The following is a 19,879-nucleotide window of genomic DNA, read 5'->3' as shown; positions in this document are numbered from 1 at the left end:
TTAACATGTACGTGGAAACCAACTCCCTCGGCAATATGAGACGTGTTTGGGACACAGCATGTACTATCTGACTGTACCTTGAATATATAAAAGTGTCTGCAATGTGTGTGCTGAGTGTACGGTACCTTGGACAGGACTTGGTCATGTACCACTGTGTTGGTGGTGAGCAGCACTAACACAGTCTGCAGCAGCTTCAGTTCCTCCAGCCCGTTCTCCATCAACTGCCACAGCATGTTAATGATGTTCCCGGCTGCAGCCTGATGAACACACACAACACATGGTTAGACATGTAGCCTACTTGTACACCCAGGAGGCAGCGACAGTCACAATTTACTGGAATGTGACAGAACAGAGGAAGTGAGAGGAGCTCTAGAGGTCATAGACACAGACATGTACACACAGATAGACACACGGCAGCAGCCGACCGGACCAGCCAACACCACATCAGGGTCAGGGAGTCACATTGGCATTCTTTCAGCCAACCCCAGCCACTGTGGCACTCCAGTGACATTGTCTTAATACCAACACCACCCCCTTAACCCTCCCCCTTCGTTAACAACGATCCCTCGAATCGCATCAAGTCGGAGTGGGGTCCAGTTTCCTAGATACACAGCCACAAAGTCCAAATTTGCCTAGATCATAAAAATTGTCTAAATTTAAGGTTAAGGTCAGACATAAGGTTAGCAGTGTGGCAAGGATTAAGGTTTGGTTTAAAATCTGATTTTAAGATAAATTGTAGAAATAGGCACGATTTATTGGTTAGACTTGTGGCTGTGTTAACTATTGAGGAATGTGCATCCCAATACAACCTTGAGCGAGGCATAGTGCCTTTTCAGCCCTCTATTCAGCCCTCTAAACACCAAATGAAGCGAATCGAGTTGCTAACTTGCGAACGAGTGGTACTCAAAACTCCCATGAAGCTCTGCGACCCAAGGCTAGAAAGTTGCTTCAGGAAAGATGGCTGACAAAAATACTAGGACGGAAGCAAATATCATTTCTTACAACTTCATGCTAAAAAAATGTACAGTTAAGAGGAATATGTTAGTTAATGTAGAGAAATGATTAGGCCTATGCGTATTTTTTGGTCATAAAGGTAATTTACAAACAAAAAAAGCTAAAGCATTTCCTGCAAATGTTAGGTACAATTGTGAAAGCTTTCCTTGCTGTTCATAAAAAAAGATGTACAAGTCAATCACTTGCCATTGCTCTTTATTGGTCCTTCTGTAGCTCAGTTGGTAGAGCATGGCGCTTGTAACGCCAGGGTAGTGGGTTCAATTCCCGGGACCACCCATACGTAGAATGTATGCACACATGACTGTAAGTCGCTTTGGATAAAAGCGTCTGCTAAATGGCATATATTATATTATTATTATTATTATTATTGTAGTAATGTTAGAGATTGAAGCTACAGTGCCACCAGAAAGTGTTCATACCCCTGGACTTACTGCACATTTTGTTGGGGCGGCAGGTAGCCTCGTGGTTAGAGTGTTGGGCCAGTAACCGAGCTACATACAATCCATGAGCTGACAAAAATCTGTCGTTCTGCCCCTGAACAAGGCAGTTAACCCACTGTTCCTAGGCCGTTCTAAACGGACTTGCCTAGTTAAATAAAGGTTAAAAAATAAATGTTTTGTTACAGCTGTTATCTTAAAATATATATTTTTTTACTTCTCCCATCTACACACAATATCAATGTCATATTAATAAGCAATTCCAGTGTATATTTGGTCTTGTGTTTTAGGATACGGTCCTGCTGGAAGGTGAATTTGTCTCCCAGTGTTGGAAAGCAGACAACCTAGATTTCCTCTAGGATTTTGGCTGTGCTTAGTTTAATTCCACTTCTTTGCATCCACTTCTTTGCCGATGACAAGCATACCCATAACATGACGCAGCCACCCCCATGTTTGAAAATATGAAGAGTGGTACTCAGTGATGTGCTGTGTTTGTCTGGAATATAAAACACTATGTTTGGGGCAAAGTACATTTCTTTGCCAAATTTGAGCAGTTTTACTTAAGTAGCTTGTTGCAAACAGGATGCATGTTTTGGAATATTTGTATTATGTACAGGCTTCCTTATTTTCACTCTGTCAATAAGGTTGTCAATAATGTTGTTGATCCATCCTCTGTTTTCTCCTATCACAGCCATTAAACTCTGTAACTGCTTTAAAGTCATCATTAGCCTCATGGTGAAATCCCTGAGCAGGTTTCCTTCCTCTCCAGCAACTGAGTTAGGAAGGACGCCTGTATTTTTGTAGTGACTGGGTGTATTGATACACCATTCAAAGTGTAAATAACTTAACCATGCTCAAAGGGATATTCAAAGTCTGCTCTATTTTTAAAATGTAATTTTACACATCTACCAATAGATGACCTTCTTCGTGAGGAATTGAAAAACATTCCTGGTCTTTGTGGTTGAATCTGTGTTTGAAATGCACTGCTCAACTGAGGGACCTTACAGGTAATTGTATGTGGGTTAGAGATGAGTCATTCCAAAATCATGCTATACACTATTATCGCACACTGAGTGAGTACAGGCAACTTATTATGTGACTTGTTAAGCATATTTTTACTACTGACCTTATATTGGCTTGCCATAATGCAAGCCTGGGTTGAATACTTATTGACTCAAGACATTTCCTATTTAATTCACAAAAAAATGGTATAAAACATAAATCCACTTTGACATTATGGGGTATCTTGCTTATTGTGTAGTGGAGGATAAAATAAGTGGCCAATTTTAGTGGCCTGCCCCTGACTACAGCTGTCGCTGTAAAATGTCCCCGATTAGCCCTCAAAAATAAAAGAGCAACATGTCAAATTGAGGCTGATATTTCAATAATCAAACCGCTGTATCCAATCAGATTTGCATGTCAAAATTCTGTCCATCCCTGTACCAAACTCATTTGCTCCTGTGTCTTTACCACATACCTTTTATGAGAGTGTTTGATCAGAGATACATTGTAACCACTACATGAACAACCATGCCCATGGACAGAAAGAGCATTCAACAGCATAGGCTACCAAACGTGGGTGATTCTGAAACGACCTTTCGGCTCAGATTAAGAAAACTGTAGGGTGATTATCCATTTCTGTGTTTTAATTCATACAAGTATTTGAAGGACTACAACGAAAATGTACAGTAGTTAAATATAGTTCCGTGAGATCGGTTTGTTAAAAATGTTGTGCAGCTAGATATCCACCTCTAACTAAATATTCATTCAGAACAGTGGATTCAACTTTTTTACAATGCTTCCACTGGTTAATCATTAATCCCCAAGAAAATGCAGAAAATGACTGAGTGAAGGGAAATGCGACTGTTACATGTCAAACTGCTATTATGGAATGAAAGTCCTGACTTCAGTACTACTCCACATTGAATCACAACCAGAGGATTGGTACATTGGTACATTGTGGGCACATTGTTATTTGGCTGTTATCATTCCGTAAGTACTGTACATATTTGTTGCATGAGAAGTATAAGGAAAGCTATTACCGCCTCCAGAACAGTGAAAACAAGGCTCGACGTTATTGAATTGTGTGGTAGGCTATCCTTCGGCGGCTTCTGATGTACGTGAGTGACATCCCATTCCCTAGTTATTCATCTCTCACTTCCTCTAGTTACTCCGTTTGAGTGTCACTCATCCACAGAGGGACACTAGAAAACGAGGGGGAGGGCTATTGGGATTGAGCCATTGTCCTCGCGTCACTTCCTGAGGTCAGAACAACTCTGCAGAACTCGTACAAAACCAAGTGAAACTGGGGGAAGTTTAGTTTGAAGAAAGAACCTGTCCTTCAGACGACAAAACCGACACTTTTCACTCACATAAAACAACACATTTAAATCAATATCGTGGTAGCTTGGTTCCTCTTCCCCATCCCTGTCCCAGTAGTTAAGCCCTGGGCTTACAGACAGACAGAGATAGAGGGGAGGCGCTGGAGCGTGGCAGAAAGCCTCCGTTGAAAGGCTACAAGCAGGGAGTCTGCTGATATCATGTAAACACAACCAGCCAGCCAGTCAGGCTGTACAGTCAGTCAGTCAGCCAATCAGGAAGGCAGGGTGTACACATTCAGTCAGGCAGGGAGTGAATTAGCCAGGGTGTTCTTATTCACACAGTAGGAGTGGCTGGCTAGGTGGTCAGTGATCAGTCAAGGTGTCCCTGCTAACACCAGGCAGATCAAGCCATGGTCAGGGAAGGCCAGTCAGAATAGCCTGGGTTCCATGTTGAGGTGTAGTGGTTAAAGGGCCAGTCACAATAGCCTGGGCTCCATGTTGAGGTGTAGTGGTTAAAGGGCCAGTCACAATAGCCTGTGCTCCATGTTGAGGTGTAGCGGTTAAAGGGCCAGTCACAATAGCCTGGGCTCCATGTTGAGGTGTAGCGGTTAAAGGGCCAGTCACAATAGCCTGGGCTCCATGTTGAGGTGTAGCGGTTAAAGGGCCAGTCACAATAGCCTGGGCTCCATGTTGAGATGTAGCGGTTAAAGGGCCAGTCACAATAGCCTGGGTTCCATGTTGAGGTGTAGCGGTTAAAGGGCCAGTCACAATAGCCTGGTTTCCATGTTGAGATGTAGCGGTTAAAGGGCCAGTCACAATAGCCTGGGTTCCATGTTGAGATGTAGCGGTTAAAGGGCCAGTCACAATAGCCTGGGTTCCATGTTGAGATGTAGCGGTTAAAGGGCCAGTCACAATAGCCTGGGTTCCATGTTGAGGTGTAGCGGTTAAAGGGCCAGTCACAATAGCCTGGGCTCCATATTGAGGTGCAGCAAGCAGTTTTACAGAGATGAGGCTTTGCACTGCAATGTGAGGCCTAAAGTGAGAGATACTCTCTCAGTGAGAGATACTGGCACTACTGAATGTAAAGTAGTAGAAGCCCAGACAGGATCATCATAAAGTTCTCCCCCTGCCCTGACTTCAAATGTATGCCTTACATCCAGACCAATTTCCTTAGAATGAAAGCATATCAGTCTTTTGTTAGTGGTCCTGTGTTCCTCACCTCAGAAACCACCTCGTGGGACATGAGTCTCTGGATAGCAGCCAGACACAGCTGGGTGATCTTGGGCTCCTTGGTGCCACAGCCCATCAGGAACGGCTGTACTACCTCCGAGCTGTTCTCCTTCAGAGCTAAGGAGGAGACAATACATGGGCATGCAGTTAACACATTAGACGGTTGTTCTAAAACAAACATCTACAATAGGACTACTCTGTTAGAATGCATCCTCCTTTCCTTTGCTTGTTTTAATGAGGTATAATCACTGTTCTGTATGTGATTGGATATTGTCTCAGCCAAAACATCGCTCACAAACAAACACAAGGCATAGGAGTGTCCCCTCCCTCAATCACTCACTTGCCAAGATGTCTGAATTCCTCGCGGCGATGGTCTTGATCTTGACTATCCCAGACTCAGCAGCCTAGAAAAGCACAGAACAGAGACACATTACGTTTACATTTACTGTACCTATACATTCCTTATGATAAGACAGCTGACGATACGTTACCACCTCTATATGCACTGTTACAACTGAGGTAGACGTCTCCTAGTCCTTATTAATGATCCTCATGGCCAGACACACTAATCAGTTAACCTCGAGTTACCGGAGAGGAGACACTGGGAGTCATCGTGATTTCTCTGGTGTGGAGCTCCGTTGCCTGACAGTGAGATCATGCTGTGCTTTCAGCAGTCTACAGAGGTCTCTATCACTATACAGCAGCTGCAGCTCTGACTGTGCACTATGATACAGACTGGGCCTATAACCTACATAGAGAAGGTGCGACGCTCCTTCATTGTTTTATTTGAGCAAGGTTAAAAGATTAACATTTCAGCCCTCAATGGCCTTTATCAGAACAACTTTTAACCTTGCTTGAATAAAACAATGAATATTTAAAATGGTGAGCGAGCATCGCATCTTTTCAATGATGATTAACCTTTTTGGGTTGTACCTCGACTCCAGTTGGTTGAGCACCCTCCACTTCGTTCCCTATAGCTTACATAAACATACTTTCAGTGTCAAATTGTTTCCTGGCAATTCCTGTCCCACAATTATTGTTCCAAGCTAAAGTGAAGAAATATTGGATTGGTGTGAGCACAAGACAACTTAGCAGGGTTTCTTTCAGTTAACCTGTTCTAGCCACTGCCTCTCCTCGATACTGAAACACATATAACTTAGCAGGGTCTTTTTCAGTTAAGATCTGACCACAAGGGGTCTAGCTTAAGAAGTGTGCAACACTCCAGCAGGTAATTAATTTGATATGAAAAACAACCACCAGTCAAACCCTCTTCATATGATGTAAAATCACGTAGGAAGACAGCCTGGGCGAGAAACACTTCCTGTTATTGTTGTTCTAGCCAGACCTGCTGTGCTATGCTGCTGTGTTTGACCTGCTATACAGTCATATCACTTCATATTTCATTTGACCTGCCACAAGGCCACACAGAGGTGGGAGTCAATTGGACAGTATGCGACCTCTTGAACCTCTTGGTTACCCGGCAACAGGGCCTTAATACTGCAGAGTGTGGACTGGGCCAAACTGTGTAGAACTACAGGCCCTATCGTAACCCCACACAGCGACTTAAAGATAATCTAGAGAAATGCAAGTCTCCCTCCTCTCCTTTGTCCTCAGTGTGGAGGGATAACAGGGCATTAAAATCACACAGAACTTGTTCTAATAATCATTCCGATCCTGCTGGTGTAGAGACGAAGATATTAATATCGCTACGAAGAACAGTGAAGACAACTAATTAACTTTGGCTCATGTATTCCCTGACAAAGGTCATGCAGCCAAAACACAGTTATTCATATTTGTTTCCATTGAACATGCCACACAAATAAAGGCATTTTAATTGTGCCTTGGTCCTCCTTTCTTTTTGGCTGTTGCTCTTATTCAAAATGGGAGGCAGGCAGGGTGACATACATTTTTGTTGTTGTTGAGAACATCTCTTGCACAAACAAGGTTAGGCTTCCACAAACAGACAACAAAGTCTGTTGGGGGAAAGGGCCGTTTAGGTTCTTATTCTAGGTGTCGTTGATAGGCCGCAACTTTAGTGCGGAGGCTTTCTCATCATGAAGTTACTCTTGTTATCTTGGGACAAATCCACAATAACAGAGTGATGCTGAGACTCACAATTTTCACTTTAAAAATGTACATTAAACAGAAACCAATGACTGCAAAGTTAAACAAATCAAAGTACTTTTAACAATTTCCACAGAAAATGTTCCAAAAACACATTTAGAACAGCATGGATGCAAAGTTTGGTAACAGAATGACAGCACAAACTGTGATTCTGTAACAAAATGTTGCATCTGCACTGTTCAAGTAAACTGTTAAAAAAGTAGTCCTTGTGCATAGAGTTGTATGGATTGCTTAACTTTGCAATCATTGGTTTTTGTTTGACATACATTTTAAAGTGACAACATGACTCTTACCATGGAAATGCCCCTTGGCTAATGAAGGTAGTGTTTCTCGGCACTTGGGTTCGCGTCACACATAACAGGTTGACCATAAGCACACTCTCTAGAACTGAACATATACAAGGCTACTAGACCGATATATTCCATTCTAGCACCCGTGATGTTCCTTGTTTGGCTGTATACGATTGTGACACACAACTGACATTCATTCCAAATGAATTTCGCCACAGTGCTGTTGCGCAAAAGGCAACGCTGCACTAAATGTGTTATAAATAGCCTTAAAAAGGTCCTCCGACCCTCCTCATACAGCAGCCATTGTGGTTAGGTGGGCCTAGCACTAGCAGGGCTCAGAGGAGCCACAGTGAATGGACCCAGTATGCAATGTGAATGGGAGCCTATTATGGAAGGAAGATGATCGTGGTGATGATGATTAAAGATGACACCATAAGGGATGGTCCATGGTCTTTAAGGAAAAAGATTCATTACAATGTTGAAGATATCCATAAAGCCTATAATACTATCAACAAGGATGAGCCTAATTCTGCTGATGATCATGACGGCAATACTGAACTTGCCTTGTTATTAAATACAATTATTCTGTTCATATTGCTGTAGAATCAAGTGGATTTTAGAATCCAGGTAAATGCTGACCTGCCTACAGAAACCTTAAGTAAAGGAATGCCAACAAGATCATTGCACTCCACTTCCTACAAACACAATAACTGGCATCAATTGGTCACATAAGACAATAAAGCATGTCCGAGAGCCTTGAATCAGAAGCAGATTGCTGGGATTTCCTATGTTCAACCTTGAGTGAAACCATGTGTCCTTCTGTTCTTACCAACCTGAACATGGATAACACTGCACTGTCAAGGCTGAGTGTTTAGACCTGATGACATGCACATGGAAAACCACTGAAACACTGTCCCCACATGTGCAATTAGTAGGCTTAGGGCCTTTGGAAAACCTTTAAATGGTCAATGGAGAGGATTTACCAATAGGAGAGGGCAACATTTAGCCTAGCCTATTGATGCTTATTGGATGCTTGTTGTGCATCCTCACACTTTCACATTTGAAATAACTGGCTTCATTTCCTCGTTCTTCTTATTTGTGATGAGAGTGTAATGGATCTGCTATGAGTCATTTAGGTCATCAGACAGACCAGCCACTGTATGAAACCACTCCAGTCTATTCATGCTAGCTCAGTCAGTAGTCTTTCTGTACCAAGTCCACCCTCCCCACCCACACTCTTATCCAGTAAAATGCTAACTGAGCCCAAAAAGGCCTGACACTGCATGACTTTCTTCCCCTTTACAATAGAACTGAGAAGCTTCAGTCTGAATCAGTAGGAGTCAAAATTACAATCTGGCAGTTTAGAACTATTTCTGTGAACCGCACTGTGGAGGGCATATGAAGCCACTGAATGCGAAGGTTCATCCACACTACAGCAGCATGAAGACAAATAGTGGAAGGACCAGGTCACACTCATAGGCCTAGCTTCACTTTTTGTTTTATCCTAGGGGAGAATTATTCATGAAGTTGGGCACCAGCCTGAATGCAAACTCACTACTTCTCCTAAAGCCCAGCATCATTTGCTCAGCCGCTTATAGGCGGTCTCAGAAGATGTCGAGAAAGCAACTCACACTGCAGCTTTTCGCATTGATTCGGGCTGCTGCAAAGCCTACATTGAAGGGGCTTATTCAATTAATCCAAACCTTACAGTCTCACCTTCTGTCAGTTCTACTTAAGTTTCTGCTTTTCAGCTTGTTATTTCTTCATACTGTATGACACCTGTGTGGTAAAGTCAGCCATACAGACGGAGGTATGAAGGAGGTGAAGCTGTGATGTAGAAAAATCTACAGGATTCTTCTCAGCCCTTCTTAACCCAGACGAACCTGAGAGAAGACAGCTGCACTGCAGTAAAATAAGTAAATGGGAGAGGGTGTGCAAGACTGGTCAAGGAGGTGTCTCGTACCTGGCTATCTGAGTGAAAAGATTTTTTTAAAGACTCAAGGGCACAACTGACATTGAGAGCAAAACATTTTAGCGTCCAATTGGCCTCACAACTGCAGACCACATGTATGGCGTCTTGTGGGCGAGCGGTTTGCTGATGTCAACGTTGTTAACAAAGTGCCCCATGGTGGCGTGAGGTTTTGGTATGGGCAGGCATAAGCTATGGATAACGAACACAATTACATTTTATCAATGACAATTTGAATGCACTGCAATACCGTGATGAGATAATGAGGCCCATTGTCGTACCCTTCATCTACCTCATATTTCAGCATGATAATGCACATGGGGCCGTGCGCTGCATAAGGCAAATGGTCACACCAGATACTGACTGGTTTTCTGATTCACACCCCTTTAAGGTATCTGTGACCAACATATGCATATCTGTATTCACAGTCATGCAAAATCCATAGATAATGGTTTTATTTATTTAAAATTAACTGACTTCCAAGTCAAGTCGCAATTGCAGCATTTGGTTAAAAATAAGATGTGGCAGCCCTACAGTGACAAGAAAAAGTAGGTGAACCTATTGGAATTACCTGGATTTCTGCATAAATTGGTCATACAATTTGATCGGACCTTCATCTAGGTCACAACAATAGACAAACACAGTCTGCTTAAACTAAACACACAAACAATATGTTTCTATTGAACACACCGTGTAAACATTCACAGTGCAGGGTGGGAAAAGTATGTGAACCCTTGGATTTAATAACTGGTTGACCCTCCTTTGACAGCAGTAACCTCAACCAAACGTTTTCTGTAGTAACGGATCAGACCTGCACAACGGTCAGGAGGAATTTTGGACCATTCTTCTTTACAAAACGGTTTCAGTTCAGCAATATTCTTGGGATGTCTGGTGTGAGAACTGCTCGAGCTCAAGCCACAGCATCTCAATCAGGTTGATGGCAGGACTCTGACTGGGCCACTCCAGAAGGTGTATTTTCTTCTGTTGAAGACATTCTGTTGTTGATTTACTTCTGTGTTTTGGGTCGTTGTCATGTTGCATCACCCAACTTCTGTTGAGATTCAATTGGCGGACAGATAGCCTAACATTCTCCTGCAAAATGTCTTGATAAACTTGTGAATTAATTTTTACGTCGAAGATAGCAAGCTACCCAGGCCCTGAGGCAGCAAAGCAGCCCCAAACCATGATGCTCCCTCCACCATACTTTACATTTGGGATGAGGTTTTGGTTTGATGTGCTGTGGCTTTTGTTCCCCTCACATAGGATTGTGTGTTCCTTCCAAACAGCTCAACTGTAGTTTCATCTGTCCACAGAATATTTTGCCAGTGGCGCTGTGGAACACCCAGGTGCACTTTTGTAAACTTCAGACATGCAGCAATGTTTTTTTGGACAGCAGTTGCTTCTTCCGTGGTGTCCTCCCATGAACACCATTCTCATTTAGTGTTTTACTTATTGTAGACTCGTCAACAGAGATGTTAGCATATTCCAGAGATTTCTGTTTTTAGCTGACCCTCTAGGATTCTTCTAAACCTCATTGAGCATTCTGTGTTGTGCTTTTGCAGTCATCTTTGCAGGACAGCCACTCCTAGGGAGAGTAGTAATAGTGCTGAACTTTCTCAATTTATAGACAATTTGTCTTACTGTGGACTGATGAACATAAAGGCTTTTAGAGATACTTTTGTAACCCTTTCCAGCTTTATGCAAGTCAACAATTCTTAATCTTGGGTCTTCTGATATCTCTTTTGTATGAGGCATGGTTCACATCAGGCAATGCTTCTTGTGAATAGCAAACTCAAATTTTGAACGTTTTTTTTTTTTTTTAATAGGGCAGGGCAGCTCTAACCAACATCTCTAATCTCATCTCATTGATTGGACTCCAGGTTAGCTGACTCCTGACTCCAATTATCTTTTGGAGAAGTCATTAGCCTGGGGGTTCAGATACTTTTTTACAACCGACACCAAATTATGTATTCAATATAGACAAGAAAAATACAATAATTTGTGTGTTATTAGTTTAAGCAGACTGTGTTTGTCTATTGTTGTGACTTAGATGAAGATGCTCTTGATAGTATCACTGATATTTAATAAGCTTATGTGTCGGCCTCACGGCCTTCGTCAGAGTTTTTGTGAATTTTTTTACATTTGCACCCTTATGTAGACCTGGCCCCACCCACATCCGTTCCACACATCGAATGGGGTTGAGGGCAAAGGGGAAACAAGTAAGTGCTGCCAAATATATCAATATGCATTTCATAAATATTACAAAAGTGTATAAATAAGACGTATAAAACACGTCTGTAAAATCACAATGAGGACATAGCAAGTTTTCATTAGTCATTGGGTACATCGTACGAAAAACAGAGAAATCTTAAATAGGCACATAAGATTTCTCTGTGATATATGATAGATGTCATATTGCCCTGCCTTAAATTCTACATATTTTGCCATAGGGTGGAGGAAAATGTTTGCCGTTTTTAATGTGATAACTGATGATCAATGGGCCCCACTTTGGTCAGTAATTCGACCATGCTTAGATAGCTGGCTGCTAGTCTAACTTATAATATTTGTTGCTGACATTGGCTAATTGAGTGACTGCTGATGCACAACCAAATTTCAAAATGGCAGCTTTTGTATTCTAACTCTCAACAGTATGTTGCGACCCGCACTGAGCCCCACCCCCATCTTACATTTTTTAATTAAATGTTTTTAATTTGGTCCGCGGGTCTACAAAAGGCTGCGGCAGTTGCCCATCCCTGCTGTAGAGGTATCGTCCCCAGAGCAGTGCTGAGTCTTACTGTGTGACTACATCTGAGGAGAAACAAACAAAGCCAGCCAGAGTTATACCTGCCTGCCTGCTGACTCTGGACTGGAAGCCGAAAGGGCACAGGCTCAGCATAAAGGAGCAGTCATCTCAAATGTGGAGACTGACTGAGACAGCATAATTTCTCTGACAGCTAGGCCTACTGCAGTATACCACCCTGCATCTATGGCTGGGCAATACATCAAATTCATTTGATTAACTTGAATGTACAGTGCATTCGGAATGTATTCAGACCCCTTGACTTTTCCCACATTTTGTTCCGTTACAGCCCTGGTGTTGAGGGGGGTAGGAAGGTGCAGAGTGCACACAGCACAACAGGAGCAAAGGAGACAAGACCAAACATTTTTTTTTAAATATATAGATATACTTGATTCTTGCGATACAGGCATTTTGTGCATTGCACTAAAACATACAGTGCATTTGGAAAGTAATAATAATAATATAATATATATGCCATTTAGCAGAAAGTATTCACACCCCTTGACATAACATTTTGTTACGTTACAGCCTTATTCTAAAATGAAATAGTTTTCCCCCCTCATCAAATCAACAAACAATTACACCATAATGACCAAGCAAAAACAGGTTTTTAGAAATGTTTACAAACGTATTACAATTTAAAAACAAATATTCCATTTACATAAGTGTTCAGACCCTTTACTCAGTACTTTGTTGAAGCACCTTTAGCAGCGATTACAGCCTCGAGTCTTCTTGGGTATGACGCTACAAGCTTGTCACACCTGTATTTGGGGAGTTTCTCCCATTCTTCTGTGCAAATCCTCTCTAGCGCTGTCAGGTTGGCTGGAGAGCGTTGCTGCACAGCTTTTTTCAGGTCTCTCAGAGATGTTTGATCGGGTTCAAGTCCAGGCTCTGGCTGGGCCACTCAAGGACATTGAGACTTGTCCTAAAGCCAGTCCTGCATTGTCTTGGCTGTGTGGTTAGGGTCGTTGTCCTGTTGGAAGGTGAGCCTTCACCCCAGTCAGAGTCTGAGCGCTCTAGAGCAGGTTTTCATCAAGGATCTCCGGACTTTGCTCCGTTCATCTTTCCCTTGATCCCGACTAATCTCCCAGTCCCTGCTGCTGAAAAACATCCCCACAGCATGATACTGACACCCACATGCTTCGCCGTAGGGATGGTGCAAGGTTTACTCCAGACAAGACACTTGGCATTCAGGCCATCTTGGTTTCATCAGACCAGAGAATCTTGTTTCTCATGGTCTGAGAGTCCTTTAAGTGCCTTTTGGCAAACTCCAAGTGGGCTGCCATGTGCCTTTTACTGAGGAATGGCTTGGTCAGGCCACTCTACCATAAAAGGCCTGATCGATGGAGTGCTGCAGAAATGGTTGTCCTTCTGGGAGTTTCTCCCATCTCCACAGAGGAACTTTTGAGGTCTGTCAGAATGAACATTGGGTTCTTGGTCACCTCCCTGACCAAGGCCCTTCTCCCCCGATTGCTCAGTCCGGTCTTGGAGCTCTACGGACAATTCCTTCAACCTCATGGCTTGGTTTTTGCTCTGGCATGCACTGTCAACTGTGGGACCTTATATAGAGAGTTGTGTCTTTCCAAATCATGTCCAATAAATTGGATTTACCACAGGTGGACTCCAATCAAGTTGTATATTTGGTACACTTTCTGGAGAGCTCTTTTGTCTACACCCATTCAGCATCATTCACACCCTCTTAAGCTTTAGCCCCACCCATCTCTTTAAGGATTCACATGTGAGGCCATGTACTAAACAACTAAAGATTTCAAGACTAAAAGCTGGTTATACTATGGGTGTATTTGTAATTGTAATCTGGAGCGCCAGAGTGTGCTCTGGGCATTTGTAAACTAAGAGCATTGTCAGATTGTCCATTTGTCCATTCGTAAATTCAAAGCGTTCACAGCGCACACTGGACGCTCCGGCCGAGGAGTAGGGTTAATCAGAGCGTTCTGACCTAACAACAAGCACCTAAGCTAACTAGCTAACGTTGGCTAGCTACTTCCAGAGACAAATGAGAGAACAGCTCACTGACCATTTTCCTCACCCTAGCAGAGCTGGTTAGTTTAGACATGTAGCTAGCTATCAAAAGAATAAACCATAATCCCAACTGATAACATTACTACCCTGCATGAATCTGCAGGTAACCAACCAACCAGGTTCAATGTTAGCTAGCCTACAAATGGCTCTGAGATACAAATAATATTACTACACAGATCATACATGTAACGTAGCTAGCAAGCCAGCCAGATAATGTTAGCTAGCTAGCTAACAGTACACTTTAACTTGAAATTAAAAAGGACTTTCTGACTAAATTAGAAACGTGTAATATCTGAAAATGTAGCTAGCTAGACTATCTTACCCATATACATGGATGGACGCACGCTACTCCCTCTGTCATAGATGTCATGGTAGCTCTTATTTTGAAGATGTAAAATCACCTGTCTCCGGATTACAACAGCTTTCTGTGTGTTCTCTTTTCTACTCCATCTGTATATTTGCAATCAAACGCCTTAGCTGTCATACTCTAATTCCACAGATTTCAAAGTCCGGTCTTCCAGAAAGTGGATATTAACACTTATGCCGATCTACTACGTGATATCTTTCAAAAGAACTGCGTTAGAAAGGATTACCTACACAGACTGACGAGCTCATGTTATAGACCAATCCGAACTCATCTCTCAGTATATCCAGCCCACTCATTATTTCAGCCAATCATGGCTAGTGGGAAGGTTGCTGACTTTTTCCATGACTAAACCAACTAGGCTTGTAATTTACCAATTTTATTTGTATTTACAGATGGCATACACGTTTGTTGTTAAGGCACATGAAAGTCCACATGTTCCAGAAGGCATTTCTACCAAAAAATGCATTTTGATAAAAATAAAGAACATTACACTCAAATGGCTCTCCTGTGAGATAGTGAAGTAATCCGGAGACAGGTGACATACACCTAGTTTCCTGAAACGAGTCACATATAATCAAGCAAATAGGTAAGTAACAAAACAGGTCTGGTGTGTTTAGGCAAAGTGACATCGTGTAAACAAGTGTCTACATTTGGCTTACCAGAGGACTAGGTAAATGCTTGTAGCAATGCTTCAGGAATTTGTACTGTAAAACACAAAGCACGAACATAACCTCCTCCACAGTATTGTTCTCATGCTAAGCCAATTGATGCAATGAATACAAGGTGTAGTCCAAGCACCTGTGGTAAAATGGAGACAGTCAGTACTCAGCATGTAAGATAGATGCAATAAAAAAAAAAGAGCATAATTCCAATTTCTACTGAAAAACTGCATCAGCTTAACCTTGGACAGTTTGTGAGATCTGGAAATTGGAGCAGCTTATCTCTAGCTAGTACAGAGAGGAATGCTAGATAGCAGTATTCTCAGTTTGAAAGGCAAATCTTTCATCCCATATGGAAAATATTTAGCTAAATGAAGTAGACCAGGCATTATTATTATTATTATTATTATCATAGTTGTTTTTACATATAGTCCTTTTAAAATAACCATTCACACTAACCTTACTTTTGAATAAGGACTCAACTCATTTGCCAGTTCACTTCACCTATTCTCTGGTCCGAGTCCTCTTTGCATTCACATTGCTCTTTAGAAAAAGGAACCAGGATATTTTTCCCACATTACATCAAATACTCTTGGTTTTTATAAAGTGCAAGGCAAGACATTTGATCAGAACGTATCGGACAGCTATATATACACCTACTCACATTTTGGAAGCTAATACAATGCATGTAGTTCAAATATGACCTAATAATCAGAAGATAATATTAACAAAATAAATAGCAGAGGGATACTGCAGATTAAATAATGCTGTAACTGAAAATTGTACACCCAATGTAAGCTACTGCCTAAGAACTAGCATTGATTTTGTACCCTTAGTTGCAATTCCAACCACATATGGTGTGTCCTCACACTATTCAAACCCCACAAACGATAAACAGCTTATGAACCTCTCTTAGCTTAAAGATCACATATTGCAAACAAATAATCTGAACATTGTGTCAGTAGGCTAAAAACACATACTACAAAAGGTATGCTCGGCGAACATCCCATTCTAAAATCATGGACATTAATATGGAGTTGGTTCCTCCTTTGCTCCCCCACTTCTGGGTGTTCCACTATATGTTGGAACAATGCTGCGGGGACTTGCTTCCATTCAGCCACGAGCATTAGTGAGATCGGGCATTGATGTTGGCCGATTAGGCCTGGCTCACAGTCGGCGTTCCAATTCATCCCAAAGGTGTTCAGTGGGGTTGAGGTCAGGGCTCTGTGCAGGCCAGTCAAGTTCTTCCACACTGATCACAAAAAAATACATTTCTTTATGGACCTCGATTTGTGCACAGGGGCAGTGTCATGCTGAAAGAGGAAAGGGCCTTTCCCTAACTGTTGCCACAAAGTTGGAAGCACAGAATTGTCTAGAATGTCTCTGTATGCTGCAGCGTTAAGATTTCCCTTCATTGGAACCATGAAAAACAGCCCCAGACCATTATTTCTCATCCACCAAACTTTACAGTTAGCACAATGCAGTCAGGCAGGTAACGTTCTCCTGGAATCCTCCAAACCCAGATTTGTCTGTCGGACTGCCAGATGGTGAAGCATGATTCCTCACTCCAGAGAACGCGTTTCCACTGCTCCAGAGTCCAATGGCGGTTTACACAACTCCAGCCGACTCTTGGCATTGTGCATGGTGTTCTTAGGCTTGTGTGTTGATGCTCAGCCATTGTAACCAGAGGCAGTTTGGAACTTGGCAGTGAGTGTTGCAACCGAGGACGGACAATTTTTACGCGCCACAGCACTCTGCGGTCAAGTTCTGTGAGGTTGTGTGGCCTACCACTTCGTGGCTGAGCTGTTGTGGCTCTTAGATGTTTCCACTTCACAATAACAGTACTTACAGTTGACCGGGGCAGCTCTAGCAGGGCAGAAATTAGATGAACTGACTTGTTGGAAAGGTGGCATCCTATGAGGGTGCGACATTGAAAGTCACTGATTTCTTCAGTAAGGCAATTCTACTGCCAATGTTTGTCTATGGAGATTGCATGGCTGTGTGCTCAATTTTATACATCTGTCAGCAACGGGTGTGGCTGAAACAGCCGAATCCACTAATTTGAAGGGTGTCGACATACGTTTGTGTGTGTGTGTGTGTGTGTGTGTGTGTGTATCAGCACATTAGTAGAATGTGCCATGAAAGAGAGATGTTGATGTCCAGGTTCGTGGATAAAAAAAGTGCCTTTTTTGGATATTGATTAGCAATTGTCAAGGATCCCAAAAATGTCATATATATATATATATATATATATATATATATATATAGACATTTTTGGGATCCAAAAAAGGCACGTTTTTTTATCCACGAACCTGGACATCAACATCTCTCTTTCATGGCACCAATGTGCTGAGTTATGGCAGGGGCAATTGTGTTGCAGTAGTCTAGTGTGTGGTGTGGGAATAATGATACGCCAACCTGGGGAGCTTTGTGTTCACATTCCCCTAAAAGAAAGTGAACCAGACCAGGCAATTCAAACCAAGCAAACCGAACTTAGACCCCCTCTTGAGATGATCTCAGTTCGGTTAGCTTCGGGGGCTCCTTTGAGGGGTCTGAGTTCCTTTGGATGTTCACACTGCACCAAAAATTAAGCGAACCGCACAGAGTTCACAAATTGTCAGCAGATTAACCCGGGAAAATAAACATTCTGCCATTAATCACAACACTTGGGATGTAGCATTTCTGACCAATGCAGTGGCAACACTAACCATCTTCATTTTGAAAATAATTGAAGCTCAAAATTGTGAAAAAGCTGATTCTGACATGCATACAAAACAATGGACGTCCCATCATAGAATGTAAAGTGAGTATTTGACAACTGGCTACTGTTTCCACCTAGACCTTGGGAAAGCATCCCAAAATCTTTGGCTTAGTTATAAAATCTTTGGCATCCAATCCATGTAGCCAGCAGATCCAACCCGCTTGCTTATAGCTGCACTAGGGTCTTACAGCATTCCTGTGTATATGAAGACACTGCGAAGCCGGTGCGAGATATGGCTCAGAAAACGTACCTCAATCCAGGGATGAGAAATGCGTTGTACTCAAATTTGTCCAATATCCCAAATGAAGTTTTAAACCAAGAAGATTGAACAAGTGCTAGTTTAAGTAAACTGCTGTTTTCATCCTCATGCTAGCTAGCAGTAGGAACAGCAGCTGTTATGGAATGCATGTATGGTTGAACAACAAAGAAGCTGATTGGCTGACACTGCCATTCCAAAATGGCTGCTGTTACCTAGTATGAGGATGAAAAAGCCAGTTTTCCAGAAAACTAGTAGTCTTTTAATCTTCTTGATGTAACAGTTGGAATAATGGGACGATTCGGAGTACAACGCATTTCCCATCCCTGGATTGAGGTACATTTTACAAGCCATAGCTTGTGCCGGCTCGGTGGATGTCTTCATATACACAGGAATGCTGTCTGACCCTAGTGCAGATGTAAGCAAGTGGGACGGATCTGCTGGCTAGCATCCATGCATCCTTCACAACTGGGTATCACCCTATTATTTCTGATGGTAAACCTTAATAACCCTTACCTAACCCAGCCAGTTTTGAATGTCTACTTCAATTAAGTGACGTCAGATTGAAACGTCACAAGGATCAATATAGACTTCCTATTTCTGATACATGTCTCGAGCGCTCGCATCACAACATCAGCAGTTGCAATGAAATGTATAATCAGTGGTGAGGTGGCAAAACATCACATAACATACAGTAGAGTGAAACTGAGCGAAAGCAAGAGAGGAATTGCTAGCTATAACGTCAGACAGCCATAACTACCTCTTTGACTGGGGGGAATTTCTTCTTGCATTCCATTGACAGGGACCGCAGATCCGTCTGCATGTTCTCGAGTAATTTCTTCACCGCTTCGGGGCTACTAGTCGACATTTTGGATTATGTATTCGACCCAAATATCAAATCTTGAAATAATAATGAATGCAATCGTAAAATACTGGTTCCCGGCCTACTTATTCAGCCCCTTTGAAAACGAAAAACGGTATGGACCTCAGCAAGCGTCCACTGACACAAGTCAATATTCCAGTTTTCTACTTTGCCCATACAGAATGGAAGGGATGACACGGGCATAAACTTGTCCACAACAAAAACGCCTAGACGGTGGTGTCATAGATTATCATCACTAGCACAGTTCTAGTGACATTTATATGGTTAATATTTCTCAGTTTCACCCGTAGTTCTTACGGCTCCAGCAAGCACCGTTTCAATCCCACAATGCTTTGGTAGACATTGGGAAGATCTCAATTGTAACTCCTTGCGCCTCTCTCCTCGCTCATCTTCTACTTCTCAAAACCCATTGGAGAAGAAGGTCAGAGGGGCGGGACCTCTGGCTTTCTCATCCAATGGCTTTTGAGTAGCAGAGGAGTAGCGAGGACGTGAGCACGACTTTTGAGACCATCCCATTGACACGTCACTTGCACGAAGGTAAACATGACCGGATTCCAGCAGAATAATTCCAGCGTCCTCTAGTGGAGTAATACAAACAAATGAATGTAGTATTTTGTAAGGCAATGTACAGGTAACTGCCAAAATAAATGAGGGATCAATGAAAAATACAAAGTATATTGACAGCAGGTGCTTCCACACAGGTGTGGTTCCTGAGTTAATTACATAAT

At 42.4% G+C, this 19,879-nt stretch overlaps 1 protein-coding gene across 1 annotated transcript in view; it reads right to left on the bottom strand.

The window, feature by feature from the left end:
- LOC118389707 (protein MON2 homolog) overlaps positions 1–19,510 on the bottom strand; it is a 54,354-nt gene extending 34,844 nt beyond the window's left edge. Inside the window, exons 1-4 of the mRNA XM_052481113.1 lie at positions 19,029–19,510; positions 5,343–5,406; positions 4,992–5,119; positions 126–257 (exon numbers count right to left, since the gene is read on the bottom strand). Coding sequence (XP_052337073.1) covers positions 126–257; positions 4,992–5,119; positions 5,343–5,406; positions 19,029–19,136 — 432 coding nt within the window. The 5' untranslated portion in view covers positions 19,137–19,510. The remainder of the gene's footprint in view (positions 1–125; positions 258–4,991; positions 5,120–5,342; positions 5,407–19,028) is intronic.
- Positions 19,511–19,879: the final 369 nt, after the last annotated feature.

This window comes from Oncorhynchus keta, chromosome 26 (assembly GCF_023373465.1).
Source record: "Oncorhynchus keta strain PuntledgeMale-10-30-2019 chromosome 26, Oket_V2, whole genome shotgun sequence".
NCBI classification, from domain to species: domain Eukaryota; kingdom Metazoa; phylum Chordata; class Actinopteri; order Salmoniformes; family Salmonidae; genus Oncorhynchus; species Oncorhynchus keta.
This window is presented reverse-complemented; position numbering and strand designations above follow the sequence as displayed.